This window comes from Hippopotamus amphibius, chromosome 6 (genome assembly GCF_030028045.1).
Source record: "Hippopotamus amphibius kiboko isolate mHipAmp2 chromosome 6, mHipAmp2.hap2, whole genome shotgun sequence".
Taxonomy (NCBI): domain Eukaryota; kingdom Metazoa; phylum Chordata; class Mammalia; order Artiodactyla; family Hippopotamidae; genus Hippopotamus; species Hippopotamus amphibius.
Window position 1 is genome coordinate 52,445,813 of NC_080191.1, and position 16,047 is coordinate 52,461,859.

General features: G+C 43.4%; 1 protein-coding gene across 6 annotated transcripts in view; it reads left to right on the plus strand.

Annotated features, from left to right (window-relative positions):
* Positions 1-16,047, plus strand: part of SASH1 (SAM and SH3 domain containing 1) — a 322,758-nt gene that overhangs the window by 163,556 nt on the left and 143,155 nt on the right. For 4 of the 6 annotated variants that reach the window (XM_057738103.1, XM_057738105.1, XM_057738100.1 and 1 more), the window contains one exon: positions 8,154-8,282. In XM_057738103.1, coding sequence (XP_057594086.1) covers positions 8,154-8,282 — 129 coding nt within the window. The remainder of the gene's footprint in view (positions 1-8,153; positions 8,283-16,047) is intronic. The other 2 variants (XM_057738104.1, XM_057738101.1) reach the window with 1 other exon arrangement.

A 16,047-nucleotide genomic window follows, 5' to 3' on the forward strand; every position in this document is an offset into this window, starting at 1 on the left:
CTTCAGAGAGAGCCTTTGGGAGCATCGACATTTAGGGGTGAGCTGAGGAGGAGGGTGAGAGTCCCGAGGAGACCCTTGGGCAGTGGCCTCTAGGATGGACTCCAAAGTGGGAGGACCCCTAAGGTGCAGCCCAGGAGACAGACTCCACCAATGACTTTCACACTTTTGGCCACAGATTCACGGGTCTTCCATCTTCCATTGTGATCAGGTACAGTTATACACATATATAACTGAGACAAATGTTGCAGGAAACAGTCCCTTTCTTCATGGGATGTATGCCAACAGTTTCTATTCTGTTCTGTGCTCGTCTGTGCTATGCGATGTCATTTAAATAAAAGCTGATCTCAGATGTCTCAGTATATCTTAGGACTCTGTGGTGACTTAGGACTGTGTTAACCGAGAAGCCTGAAGTAAATCAGCAGGAGCCATATGCTTTCAGACCCTGAAGATTGGTGGCGGGTGGGGGGCACTGTGGTGGCTCCCTCGTGGTGTCACTGATCTACCTTGTTGGTGTGAGGTGGTGCCTGGACCCCCAGCAAGTCCAGGCCCTGCCAGATCTCCTTCATCTTCTGGGGGTCCTGAGGCATCTGAGGAGCTCCAGCTTCCCTTGTAGGTCACTGATGGCATCAAGGTTGGAGTTGATGAGAAGCAGATGTGGATTCCAGTTGTCTTTGTGGTTCCAGTGTTCTCATGTTTTGGCCTTGCTCTTTCACATCCAGCTTCCTTCTTAACTGCCAGCCTGGCCAACCCATGGTGACCCAAGGTCAATACTAGACACAGGCAGCAGCCTGTACAGACAGGCTGTTTCACCAGCTTCCAGTCCCCCAAACCTGTTGTGCTTCTTGTTTCCAACCCTGAGCCCTACCAACCATGCAGATCCAACCACGCGGATCCAACCATACAGATCCCACCACGCGGATCCAACCACGAACTGCACGGTGAACACTGCTGCAGTTGCCTATGCGTTTGAGAACAGGAGAGCACTTAGAACTTTTTGTTTACACTTGTTTTTATCTCATTTAAAATTTGCTTATTTTGGGGTGTATTTTTAACATAAGTAGTTACTGTAAATAGATATAATTTATATTAATAAGCACTTATAGTTGTAAGTAGATATATATTCATAAATAATTACATTATATCAAGGAGGTTCCATACACCAATTTTTTTTCAGGTATTTTTCCCCCAGACCTTTTTTTTTTTTTTTTTTTAAATAAATTTATTTATTTATTTATTTATTTATTGGCTGTGTTGGGTCTTCATTGCTGCACGTGGGCATTCTCTAGCTGCGGCCAGTGGGGGCTACTCTTTGTTGCAGTGTGCGGGCTTCTCATTGCAGTGGTTTCTCTTGTTGCGGGGCACAGGCTCTAGAGTGCAGGCTCATGTGGCACACGGGCTTAGTTGCTCCGCAGCATGTGGGATCTTCCCGGACCAGGACTCAAACCCGTGTCCCCTGCACTGGCAGGTGGACTCCCAACCATAGTACCACCAGGGAGGTCCCTCCCCCAGACCTTTGAAGACCACTGCCTTTATTTATTTTTTTAATTTTTTATTTTACTTATTTATTTTTTGACTGCACCTCACGGCATGTGGAACTTCCCCGACCAGGGATATAATCTTCGTTCCCTGCAGTGGAAGCACAGAGTCTTAACTGCTGGACTACCAGGGAAGCCCCTGAAGACTATTGCCTTTAGGAGCAGTTGCTGAGAGAGTGCTGGGAAGGAGGGTGTGGACAGTGCTGCCAGCCTGTGAGGCTGTTCGTGCTTCAAGCAGGGATTTATGTTAACTGGAGACCCCTGATGCATAACAGTGGGGGCCACGGACACCAAGATCATGTTTGCCGAAACAAAAATTAGACATAGGCTCTGGCAAATTCTGGGTGTTTGGGAGGGAGGAGAGTGGAAGATGTGAAATCAGCCCTCCCAGCCACCTGCCATGTGGGTGTGCCTCCAGGGCCCTCTTTACCACCAGTATGACTTAATTTGTCCCTCTAGGGTATGTTTTTGGTTGTTATGTATAAAAAACTTTCCTGACACAAACTGTATTTCAGCTCAAACTATCTGCAGAAATGCTGGGAGTGATACCTCGGAGAAAAATATTTGAGATCAGTTACAGATTCAATGAATTTCTCCAGAATGATATGGCAGGATGGAGTGGCAGAGCTGGTGGAAACAGTGACATCGCACGGATTCAGTGAGGCTGAACAAGAAAAGTGGAATTAAAGTCTTGTTTATGGTAGTAGCAGTTTCACCTGAAAGGTTGCTGGAAGTGTTTATCACCTCAAAATCTTTACACAAGCTAATTAAGAGTGAGAACGCATTGTGAAGTTATTCAAGAAATCAGTTAGGCTTTATTGTAGTGATTTCTTTTAGTGCATTTATCTTGTAGAGGACTGATGTATTTATATATATGACTATATCTCCTTCCCTCTCCCAAACAATAGTGAGCAGTGGAGATATAACATGTAATTTATATTTCATAAAATACATCACATATGTACTTACAATTATAGACACAAAAGGTAGAGATGCTTTAAATAAGTGAACCAGGAGTCTTGTTCCGTATCTTCCCCTCAACTTTAGGGATTCAGAGCAACACACTGAGTTTTCCCTTGGGGCTCTGTCTTTATAGAGAGATAAAATAGCAGGACCACAGGTTCATTTGCATTCATTTGCATGTAATCTGCATACAGCGGTACAGATTACATTGTGTCTCCTGGTGTTTTCAGAGAAGTTTTTTGCTTTCCCTTTTTTTCCCCTTAAGCTTTGTCAAGATATCCTAAAGCATAAATGACATCTGGGGAAAGAAGAGAGCAAAGCCAACAAAAGTAACGATACAAATGCCTCTGTTTTCATAGTTTTCACATTTTCCAGAGACAGAAGTACATTGGGACAAAAATTCAGAAATAATATTAAATTAATTGTTGAGAGAACAATGCTCTGTTTCTTTTCTCCTTAATTGTAACAGCAGTTCACCCAATCTGAATTGTTTGGTACAATGCCCTTTATCTCTATATTTTTATGTTGGTTGTATAAAAAAGATGGGTGTTTGGTATAAATGTGTGCTATGGCTTCATAAGGAAATTATACAAGTTTGTTTTCTTTTGAGCTAACACTAGTAGTGGGACCCAGATTTAAATTAAGTTCATACCAAATGAAATGGATGGTCATTTGGAAAGATGCTGTGACCTGGTTTTGTAATAAGAAACAGGAAGAGAACTTGAATTTGCATGTATCTTTTTTTTTTTTTTTTTTTTTTGGTAGACAGAGATGGGAAGGTTCTTGTAAAAAGATAATGTGACACAAAATTTCACAATTTACTTTAGAAAGATTATTTTGAGGAAACAAGATTTTTCTCTGTTCCTAAACTTAAACAGTTTCAGCCTAATGGATGTGAACCAAAGGATGAAAATAAGAAATGAAACAGATTAGACAAGTAATACACTCTACAGCAGAAACTTTTAACACCTTAAAAGAAAAACAAGTTTAAAAAGGAACCTTTTTCAGTATTTTAATAATTGTATTTATTTTAATAAATATTGAAGTTTACAGTTTAAAGTCATACTATAGAAGTTTATTTTGTAACGTCAGTGCCTCTTGGCATTAGCATTGTGAGGTGCTGAGTCAGACATGAACTTCACATCCCCCAAAAAAGATGTATTAGGTGTGGTGCTATTGAAACATCAACTGCATTATTTAAATTCCCTAGAGACTAATGTTGCAAATATTTTCATAAAAGTAAATATTTTTACTACATAGGTTTGTACTATCTCAAGTAAGAACAAGTTGGATCGAAAGGTTGTGGAGGTCTCCAGATAGTCCTGAAAAAAGCATGGATTTGGAGTGGGTAAAGAGAAAATCATGTGACTCCTTGGTTCCATGTGATTGGGATGGAAAAAAGTCCTTTCTGGGGATGGCAGACAAGACCTACTTAAAAGAAAAACACCCACTTTAAAAAATTCTTTTGCCTTTCTTGGCATTTAAATGATCAAGACTGATGAAAGTGGTAATTAAGGGGACTCGCTGCACATCTGCAGAGCGATTTGGGAAAACATAGAGGCAGCTGTGCCACCCTGTTCTAAATTATTATCTGCTGAGCACCAAGGGAGGCGTGGATATTGCAGGGTGTGAAATATTTGCTGTCTTTGGCCTGAGTTAAGTTGAACAGCTGCTCTCTTACTCATGAGCAACTGATATTTCCCAGGCCCCCAAAATCTGGGGGGAGTTCTGAGTGATTAGGATTGAGGGATAGGGAATAAAACTGTTTTACTATTACGAAAAAGAAAGTTTGATCAGCAGCTTGGAAACTCTAGAAGTGAAGTGAACAGTTGGTCTTGAAGGTGTTCTAGGACATATGAGAGAGGAGAGAGAAAGGAAAGAAAATTTGAACAAAGCTATATAAATAATCCTTTTTATAATTTTGTTCAGGTGGCCTTGATTAGTCAAAGAAGATAGTAGTTGATTGTAATAAGTCATGCAGTTCGTAAACTTGAAAGGTGATTATTTTTGAGAAGCCAGCAATCAATATTGGAGACTGTCTTGGCTTGGTCAGTACAACTCCTAGTGCCTCTGTGAATATGGGTGGAGGGCGGGGTGGGGTGGGGTAGTGGGTGGAGAGAGAAAGAGAGAGAGAGATTAATTTCTATTAAGAACAGCAAGCCATAGGGAAGTGTGCGGATAATACAACCCCTCTCACAAGTTCACTCAGGTATTAGAAGATGCATATTTTGTATTTGGTCAAAGGTGGCAGGTATGTGTCATTCCCTGGGGGATGAAGGCAGAAGTTTCTTGATGAGGGTGGCATCATACTCTCCTAGAGACTAAAATTAAGATCTTCTGGCTTCCTAGGTGGCACAGTGGTTCAGAATCCGCCTGCCAATGCAGGGGACATGGGTTTGATCCCTGCTCCAGGAATTTCCCGCATGCCACGGAGCAGCTGAGCCCGTGCGCCACAACTATTGAGCCTGCACTTTAGAGCCCGTGAGCCACAACTGTTGAGCCCATGTGCTGCAACTACTGAAGCCCACACGCCTAGAGCCCGTGCTCTGCAACAAGAGAAGCCACGGCAATGAGGAGCCCGCGCACCACAACAAAGAGTAGCCCCCACTCACCGCAACTAAAAAAAAACAAAGCCTGCACACAGCAAAAAAAAGACCTAACACAGCCAATAAAATAATTAATTAATTAATTAATTACAAACAAAAAGATCTTCTATGAGCGCCAGTTGCTGTGGGGAGTGGCAGATCAGGGCAATACCTCATAACGATGGGTTCTCAGGTAACACTGTTGCAAGTCCGGTCCCTTCCACCTTCCAACACTCCCTCCAGCACTCACTCTGAAGGAAGCTGCTTGGTCTTTCCCGGTATACACTGGGGGAGGGAGCTAAGAACATTTGAGGCTCTTGACGAGAACTGGGATGGTGAGGGCTTTGTGTCTTTGAGGTATAAGCAAACACCTTGGGTCAATAGAAGTCAGATACCGTGATGTTAAAGGTAGCCCAGCTCCCTTTGTCCTAGAAACTGTCCAGGTGCTTCTCCTTTGGCCGAGGCCATGGTGGACTCGAGCCCTGGCCTCCGTGGGCACTTTGCTGTCACAGTCCTGGCTGTCTGTAGCTGGTGGCTGGAGCAGATGCTCCCATGGGACCAGCTCTTCTGACCTCGCTCTTTCCTAAAGCTTCTTCCAGTACTTTCTTTTGGTGTTGGGGGTAGGGTGGGAGAGGGGAGCCGCTTCTGTAGGGGCTGCCTGTGCTCTCTGGCTCCTCTGGTCCTCCTGGTCCACAGGCCTCAGCCCCTTTCTCCATCAGGCTGGTAAGCTCGGGGTTTATTTGTGGAATGGGTGATGGGAATGGCATGGGTCATTCTCAGGGGAGAGAGACCTGATCTGATCTCTGTTTTGCAAGGTCACTTTGGTGACTGGATCCAAGGCCGATGAGGCCAAGTGGGGAAGGAGACAGGAAGACCAGTCAGGAGGCTGTCGATGTTCACCTGGTGGCCCATCGAACATGTGCTGTTGAGTTGAAACCAATCGGGGCACACTCAGGATCGTAATCTGATGTATGGTGCTGTTTGTCAGGAGCCTCACCTCTACTAAAGGCAGTAGAACGAAGACCGGTAGGCTGACCCTCTCCGTGCGGTTCCTCGGAGGCCAGCAACAGACTTCCATTTTGATCCCTGTTATTTCCCTACTGGAAACGTGACAAACACTTTTTTGGGGGGGGGTGGAGGGTGTAGGCTTCTGCCACCACTGCTGGGTCCATCCAGCCTGTCATCTCAGGTGAGGGACTGACTTTTGCCCAGACACGTTCAAACATCTTACTGTTATTGTAGAGAGCTTCCCATCCCTAGCCCTGTACTGGGAACTTTGAGGCAGTTACCTCAAACATAGAACATTTTATGGGTTAGAAAGGAAGAATCTTTTCTAAAAAAATCATTTCTTTCCATTTTGTTTCCCCACTCCCTCAGTGCTATGAAATCAGTGGATGCAGAAGTGGGATAGAGACGGTTGCTTGCTCTGACCCACGCGTCCAGACCAGGCCTTGAGGTCTTTAGCAGAAAGGCTTTTGAAGAACTCTTTTTTTTTTTTCTAAATATAATGCAATTTTATTTCAATCGCACAAATGAAGTTAGCATGTAGGAAACTTAAATGAAATAGTGCAATAAAAATAGCAGAGAACCAAAAACTTTAAAAAGGAAGTACATCTAAGGCATGAGAATTCAACATTCATTCGTGTTTCATCTTCAGTTTTGATTGACACTTGATGTTTGCAAATTTTGCAACAAACGTTGAGATCATGGTGACTATCCTGAAGAGATTTCAGCACCAGCGCTGCAGAATTCTTAACTCGAAAGCCCTGCCTACTTGTGTGCTTTGCAGTCTTAGACACGTGTGCTAAGGATGATGTGCTGACATTAACTCTGAGACAGGGCCGGCCAGTGGTCTGTCACAGGGCAATGTGTGTGCGCTTTTTCGGTTGTCTAAGAGTTGTGTTTTCCTTGGTCATCTTGGTAAAATCATTTCCTTGGTTGTCTTGGTATTTATTTTGGTCTTATTCATACCAAAGAAAGAACATGCTGGGAGGTGAAAAGGGGCAGGGGAGATGCTTCTCCGAATGAATGAGTGAATGGATGGATGGATGAAATGGCATAACCTACAAAGTGTACACAGCACTGCTGTCATCCTCTGTGTATGTGTTCAGACATGTATTTAGGAATTAGTTCCCCTAAAGGAAGACTGTAGTCTGAAACATATGTAGTGCATAGTATTAGCTAAGTAAATTGAGCACTTAGTATGTGCCAGGAGGACTAGAAGGGACCAGGCTCTGAGTGTCATGTTACGTCACACAACTCCTCACGGGGAGGTATCCCAGTATTGCCAGAGATTAGGAAACATCCTGAAGGCTGCCGAACCAGAAGTGGCCACAGAACTGGATGTGAACTCCCAGGTGTGATCTCCAGAGCAGCTTCCGGGCCCTTCCCTCAGTGGAGAGGAGAGACAGATGTGTTACCCTATGTATTTAGGTGAATTTATCCTCTTACATCTGCACTTGAATGATGTAGGGAACAAGAGTTCCCACTTCTGAGGGTCTCATGGGAGGTATGGTTCAGGTGTGTCCCTGATGCCCCATTCCCTGTTGGCTTCTGAATTCTCAGCTTCCCATCAGAATCCCCAGGAGTGGTGTCCTGGCATCTGGATTTCTCAAAAGCTTCCCCGGAGGTTCTAATGCAGCCACCGATTAGGCTTTAGGGCACCTCACACTGACACAGTGTTTTTCCCCAGGGGTTTCTTGGCCCTGTGAGACAGGCAGAGATGTGGGTCAAAGCCATGGCTTTGCATTAGACAGTCCTAAGTTGGAGGCCTGTCTTCTTTGTTTGGTAATCCTGGAATCAAAAATCCTTGGGCTGTCGCTCAGCTGTTTTGAGCTGCTATTTGTCCATCTATACAGTGAGGAGGACAGGTCCTGTGTCCAAGGGCTGTCCTCAGGGTTAGGATGTGTCACGTATAAAACAGCCTGGCACGCATTCGCCACTTACAAATACCAGCTATTATTAGTGTAAATGCTGCGTAGGGGGAGACTAGATGATGCCGGGCATTTGCAGGTGGACTGATCGCCTTTGTTCTCTTCCTGTGTCCTCCCCCTGCCCTCCTCACCCTCAGGACGGCTCCCTGGGAAACATCGATGATCTGGCACAACAGTATGCAGATTATTACAATACTTGCTTCTCTGACGTGTGCGAGAGGATGGAGGAGCTGCGGAAACGGCGGGTTTCCCAGGACCTGGATGTGGTAAGTGGGGCACTGGGAATATGCTCTTGCCTAGCCGGGCTGCTCCCGGTCCAGCGTCCCCTCCTTGAGCCTCTCACGGTTGTGCGAGGATCATTACTCTGCAGGCTGCTGCACTAGTTTGAGATAAAAAATTCAGATCCCAAAAGGATGAACCCAGTTCTGTGGTTATCAGACTGAAATATGAGTCTTAGTTGGGGCAATAATGATCAAATTTTTATATTCATTAAAAGATTGCATTTTAATTTTAATTTTTTTTTATCTTAAGGGTGTGTTCACTGTTGGCCAGTATACGCCACATTTTTACTGACTCTTAGCCAAAAGGTGGGCTCGGCTAGTTCTTTCCTTCCTTCTTTTCTTCTTTGTTTTCTTATTTTTGTTTTAAATAAAATAAAATTTAAAGAAACAAGAAACCACCCTAATTTGTCACCTCGCAATAACCACATTGGTATTTTCCCAAGTCTCCATTCTGTGTTTTTCTGGGTATTTTAACATCAGCAATGTAATTCTTGCTTTTCTGCTTAACGTTTTATTATAGTTCTTCTGTGTTGTTAAGACCTCTTTGTAATCACCATTATTTCATGGCTGTATTCTCTTCTCTCACTCAGGTGCATTGAAATTCATTTGGCTGTTTTGTAAATACTTTCATGTGTATGATTAGTGGAGCATTTGAAGTTGCATGCGATAAACAGTAAATACATAGCTTAGGTCTATATAATCTATATGTGTGCTAGTACTTCCATGTTGTACATTTATTATAAAGTATCTTACCATAACTTCTGCATTTATTAGTTTAAATTTGCTATATAGGTCTTGGATTAATTTGGTTCAGTGATTCTCAAATAGTTTTGTTTCACTGTGGTGACCTTAAGACCACTTCAGGAATGGGAGGCAGAAGAAAAGGCTCAACACTCCATGTTTCCTCATCTGGACCGGGTCCTTTTTGAGCATCTTTTTTGTATTAGGGGACTACGTGGATCTGTTTTGAGTAACAGTGCCTCTGACTTTTAAAAAATGTTTGAAAACCACTGATTCAGTCGAATCCTTATTTATTTTGTGATTTTCCATAAATCTACTTCGAGTAGAGATGAAAAAATTAGTAACTCGGAACAGATAATTCTTTTATTAATAATTCCTTGTATGTCTTTAAAAAATTGTTGGATAAGGGACCCACCAAGTAGCTTAGGCACCGCTGCTGTGTATTCCATAAGTGAACATCATTCACTTCCACTGTAAGATGCTGGCGCTCTTATGCACTTTCATTTCTTTCCTTAACTCAATCCACATAAAGATTTCCTATATCATAACTGTCGAATAATTATTGATCTTTTTTCCTTTTTGTTCACTGATTTTAGTGTTCAACATGGGTGAGAGTTAGTATAATGCAATCAATCGAGGCTGAGAAGTACCAGTTGCGGGCAGAAAGCCATCACCCCAGGAGCCTGACACCCTGGCCCAGGCAGGCACATGAGCATCATTGTTACCAAGGGCTTCTTTCCTATAACTTTGTCCCCAGGCAGGTGTGAATGGGCGGGGAAGGGGGGGTGGGGGGTGTGGAGTGGGAAAGTATCTCCTTTCTCTTAAGAAAGTATTCTCATGTAGCAAAAGACCGATAAAGTTAATTAGGCTCTCCTGTTGGGGCACAGTTAGTGCCTTTTTTTTTCCCCCCAAGATTGCAGCCAAACAGCAACTTCATTATTGTACTGAGTTCTTGAATGTTGTGATTTGGACCTTGAATAGTCTGGTAGGATATTCTGTGGTTTCCTTGGACATTTCACCGTGCAAGGAAACGATGGCCGTGAATTGGCAGGTGATCCTCGATACGACAGGCAACTGCTCTTCCCCAGATTCTAGCCGGTTAAGAGTTGGGGTCACCATAATCACCCTGCAGTGTTTGGGAACCTTGGAAAGCAGCTTCTTGGTAGGCAAGGAAGCCTGCCTAGAGGTGGAATAAGTGGCTTCTTCCCATTTAGACAGATGGGCCTAGTTTGGTGGGCTCTGTTCAGGCTGCAAAAGGCGGTGCGGGGAGAAAACACCACGAGAGCTATAAATTTGTTCTCATCAAAGGTGCAGGGATGTGGTGGTGGGTACAATTGATGGGAGCTAATTCCAGCCAGGCTGGAAACTCTCTTCATCTTCTATTTTATTTTATTTTACAAATTTATTTATTTATTGGCTGCATTGGGTCTTCATTGCTGCACATGGGCTTTCTCTAGTTGTGGCGAGCGGGGGCCACTCTTCTTTGTGGTGTGAGGGCTCTTCGTTGCAGCGTCTTCTCTTGTTTCAGAGCACGGGCTCTAGGCGTGTGGACTTCAGTAGTTGCGGCTCACGGGCTCTAGAGCGCAGGCTCAGGAGTTGTGGTGCACGGCCTTAGTTGCTTCGCGGCGTGTAGGATCTTCCTGGAGCAGGGATGGAACCTGTGTCCCCTGCATTGGCAGGCGGATTCTTAACCACTGCACCACCTAGGAAGTCCCTCTCTTCATCCTTTAAACTGTAGTTAGTGAGCAAAGTAAGATCCAAGTCGGCATATTCAAGTTCCCTTTCTGTGAGATTCCAGGCAAGTACTGAGACCAAGTTAGATGCCACATGGTTCATGTCCTTGACACGGCTCAGGAATCCAGAAGTCAGAGGTGCTTTAAGGTCATCATTTGGGCCATGCTTGCAACACTGGAGACTTAAGGAAAGTTCTCTCTCATGGTGGTTAGCTCACCACAGTTTGAGTCCTGACGGGAACTCATTTTCTTGAAAAGCTGCAACTATCAGTCCGTAACGCTACGTTTTGTTTTTTTTTTTTTTGATAACACTGTTTTTTTATTGCATCAGATTTTACCTGTATTTCTAGACTGCGAATTCTGCCTTCAGACAAGCAGGCAAACTTATTCCCTGTTCGGCTGTTGGGGCAGCTTCGGGTCTGAGGCCCTGCATCTTAATTCTTCTTTTCTGTGCTAGCAAGCAGCCTCGTCAAAAGCAGAAGTGAGGGACTTCCCTGGTGGTCCAGTGGTTAGGATTCTGTGCTTCCACTGCAGGCGGCATGGGTTTCATTTCTGGTCAGGGAATTAAGATCCCGTATGCTGCGCGGCGTGGCCAAAAAGAAACAAAAGAAAACGAAGCAGAAATAATATGACTTGGAGAAGAAAGAATCCACCAAAAAGCACTAAGAGGAAATAGTAACACATTAGGAGCCTGAAACATTTTATAGGGAAAAAAAGCAGCATTAAGTTTGTTGTATCTACTGTAGAAAAAGTCATTAGAGACAGCCTTGAGGGCGGAGAGTTTGGGGGGATGGTTGAAACTGGTTTGATGAGTTTGTTTCATTTCGAATCCTATGGGTGAATTTGGAGGATTGAGGAAATCTTCTATAGACAGAATAAATATTTAGATATTTATGTTTGGCTTTAAAAAGTCCAAAAATCCAGTGTCTTTAAGAGCTAATTACATGTCAACTTGGAGAACAAACAAGCCAAAAAGTCACCTTACCCACAGAGATGCTTGACTTAACCCTGAAAAATAAAAGGTTTTGATAATTATGTTAGTAATCAACTGTCTGGACTGGATATCAAGCAACTTCTCCAGGACCTAATCACTGGCCCCTGACTGGAATAAAGCACTTACTTGATAAAGTGTTTTGGGGCCAGTTCATTTAAATGAAGATAACAGAGAGAGTACAGATGGGTGAAAATTCAACAGCATAAGCAGGGATTATGATTCAAATTTATAACTATCGTGAGAGTTTTTATGTAGCACCAAATGGGCCCTAGAGGCACTGTGTGTTTGGACCGTAGCCTTTGCCTCTGCTGGGGATTAGGACAGTAGTGCTTGTGAACAGCAGGGAAGTTGCCCACATTTCCATACATTTGGCACATCCCTGAGCACCGTGTGTTTTTTTGGCTGCAAGAAGATGCATTTGGAAATGACAGCAGCTTTCCAAGTCCATAATGGGCCCCTCTCTAGCGATGCTAAGTCTGGCGTCTATCAAAGTGACACTGTGGCCAGGAGAGGGACACATACAAGGCAGCCTCTTATTACTGGCCATGTCAGCTTCCTCAGCACCTTTGAGGTTGAGTCTGCTGGGATGTTGGCAGAAACAAGTTCGTGCAGAGGTTGGTGTAGCACAGCCTTGACAGAGAAGTCACCACTTACAGGGTCTCTGTGCCAAACTGTTAACACATCTGTGTAGACACCAGGAACCAGGAGCCCAGGCAAGACTCACCCAGGTCTTTGAAGACTGGCACTATTGCATATTATCACAGAAAAATGAGATATCAGAACCATTGCCAATGGTGTAGGGATGATTCTGGGGCATACTTATTGTTCCTTGCAATTTTCATAATTTAATCTTTTGAGGTATAATTCTGAACAAAGACAGAAGCAGTAAGAGTGGTGTCTGTCATGACTGGAGGTGATTCTTGGGGCTTCCTCAGACTCTACCACTCTCACCCCAAGCCCAAGACGGAGTCCTGGCCTTGGGGATTGTCACAGTGGCAAAAGGGTGTGAGAAACATGATGGAAAGAGACTGAGGGAGTCAGGCAGACTTGGGTTCAAATTTGGCTGTTGGACTTAGCTGGCAAGTTGTGTAACTTTTCTAAGCTTCAGTTTCTCCACCTATAAAATGGGGTAAAAATATCTCATAAAGTTGTTACAAGGGTTAAATGAGAAAACGCTATATAAAGTACCTGGTCCATCATCGTAAGTGATCTATAACTGTTCATTTCTTGTCCTTCCCTTCTATTCCTGGTTCAAAAACTCCTGTAAGTGCTGCTGAAATATCTGTTATTCATACTTCATTAATATTTGTTCACATGAGTGCAGAGGTTTCTTTTAGCTTTTATTTTGGGAAATTCCAAACATATATAAACAGCATACTATATCGAACTTCTGTGCCTCCTGCCCAGCTTCAACAGTTAACAGCATCTTGCCATTCTCACTTCATCTTTACTCTTCACGCCTGCTTAATTATTATTTTTTAAAGGTTCTTTGTGAGGTAAAATTTACGTACTGAAGTGCCTGCATCTTAGCTATCCAGTTTTGTCAAGTGGATATAGCTGTGTTTTCCACACCCCAGCATGACGTAGAACACAGCCACTACCCTGCAGAGTTCCCTCATGTCCCTTCCCAGTAAATCCTGGTTTGAGGACAGGGATTCTTGTCAGTCTGTTTTGGTCCTTTCTGTATTCTAGCATGGAGAACAGTGCATGGCACATAGTAGGTGCTCAATAAGTATTTGTTGAATTCGTTTGTGTATGTAATTATTTAAAACTATTAAATGAGCATCCAGCATGCATCTCAGACTTTGTCATTCCAGAAATACAGATAAAGAAGTATTCCCCATCCACAAAGATGTCACAATTTAGTGGGGGCTTTAGACAAGATTAAAATGCTGTGCAGGAGTACACAAGAGAGCCCCTGACCCAGTTTAGGAAAATCAAAGAAGACTTCCTGGAGGAGGTGATACCCAAGCCCAACCTTAAAGAACACGGAGGGTTAATCTGGTTGCAGACGGAGGTGTAGACAGTGCAGAGCAATTTAAGGCAGAGCTCAGTTAGTGAAAAGGTCAAAAATAAGAGAGAAAATGTGGCTTTTATGGGCCATTGAGAGAAGTTTACTGGTGCTGGAACCTAAAGGAAAAACAGATGTGCACAGAAAAGATACATGCTGTCCTTTTACAGGTCTCTGGATTATTAACAACATAAAAAGATAGCATTTTCTGATTCATCACCATTCACAAGACAAAACAAAAATAATTGCCATTTCGCAATAGTTGACCAGATGGGCCAAGGTGACCTTGTGGCTTTCCCCAGTCATGCAGCCTAGTCCGGTCTCCGTGGGGGTTTTTGTTTTGTTTTATTGACGCTCTTCTTTTGTTATTTGCTAGAGACAGCAAAGCCTGTGGAAAACAGGTTTCCTGTGCCTTTGAGCTCCCTGCATATTCAAGAAGGGATATTCAAGGAAAGATAAGGGTTGCCCCTACCTCAGTGCTTAGGGAACACTGGCTGCCCCAGCAGGCTATGAGCTCACCCACAGGATAAATATGTGATCTGTGTTGCAAATTTTCCTGACTTTAAATATTCAACTGTTAAATACATTTGCTTTTGTTTTGTTTCATCTTGTCATAATGGACATTATTTGCTCGCTTTGGGCTACTGTTGATTTGCAGATTGCAGTCTGAAATGGTGGGCAATAGATAGAGTCTGAACCGCATTCTGCTGTGGGATTCACACGCTTGATGTCAAAATACACTGAGGCTTTATGTCTTAAGCCAGATGGTAATACAGTTCTCTGTTTGGGCTCCTCTCAGACAAAGTTCCGTTTGTAGTCAAATGCCCAGTCCCAATTTAGTCAGCATTTTTTGTACATTGCACCACGTTAACATGGACATAAATAGGTCCCTTGGCTGCCAGATTTGATCTTGGCATCCCGTACCTCTCATAATTAAGAAGGTTTTTTATTATACTTAGGATCAATTTAGCTATGCTTCCATCCTCTCAGCTTAGAAACCTTTGTAGACTGCTCGTACCATTCTGGAAACGGACAGATTAGATGCGCTGTGTGTGATAGGATAGCTGCGCAGTCTTCATCAGACTTTTCAAATCTGAATCAAAAACATCAGCTTGTTTTTCTGGTTTTGCTCCTTGAGGGCTCAGAAAAGACTGATTTTTTTGTGTTTGCATTTATAAACACAATGTGTCCCGGGGGATTAAACACCAAAATAGCATTCCGCTCAAAATACAAATGCTTGCCAGAAAGTGAAAGAAGCCTGAGCTTTGTAGTTGTTTTCATTTACATACAACAGAGAGAATTCCTAAATATTAATCAAATTGACAGTAATTGGGGAGAAAAGCCAAGAAATTAAAGAGGCCACTTTTTGGTGGCAGAATCTGGGCTCAGGTGGGAAAGGAGTGTCTCTGTGTTTGGAATCGGGACCTTTCGGAGTTGAGTGAGGCCCAGGCCAGGTGCCTTTTTGGAGCCCTGGAATATTAAAACCAGGTTACCAAAACTATAGTGTGATCTCAGTGTTTACATTTAACAATTAAACACTTTTAATGTGGAAGATTACAGTGTAATTTATTTGTGTTAATCACTAGCTAATTATAGGCTATTTAAACATGCTAATTTGTAGCACACTAGAGGCAGTATGGTCTTGATGTGAGACAAAATGTAAAGGAGTGTGATGAATGTTTCCTTATTTTCAAGCCCTAAGAGTGGGTTTTTGCAGCTGTGTCTACAATGTTATTTGATGTATTGTCCAAGCTCTAAGTTCGAGATCCTTGGCAGAGACTGAGTGGCTTAAACCAAATGGTCCACCTGTCCTCTAAGGCCCAGCTTGGTTGAAACGATGAGGGTTGGGGGTCTGGAGTGGGGCTCTGCAGATGCGTGCAGGCCCGGGACAGGAGGTCACCCGGAGCAGGGTTACGAGCCTTCTCTGGTGTCAGCACACACACCTGACATTGGCCTTCTGACCGTATAGGTCCACATTTTGTCAGACGTTCAAGATGGTATGGCTGTAGACTAGGTCCACATTTTGTTTTATTTTATTTTATTATTTTATTTTATTTTATTTTATTTTATTTGTTTCTGGCCGCTGCAGAATCTTAGTGCCCCAACCTAGGATTGAATCCGGGCCCCAGCAGTGAACGTGCCAAGTCCTAACCACTGGACCGCCAGGGAATTCCCTAGACTAGGTCCATATTTTAGAGAGATCTCTCACCACAGGTCCTGTGAACCAACCGAAATGACTACGGACGGAAGGAACTGGGCCCTGGAACACCA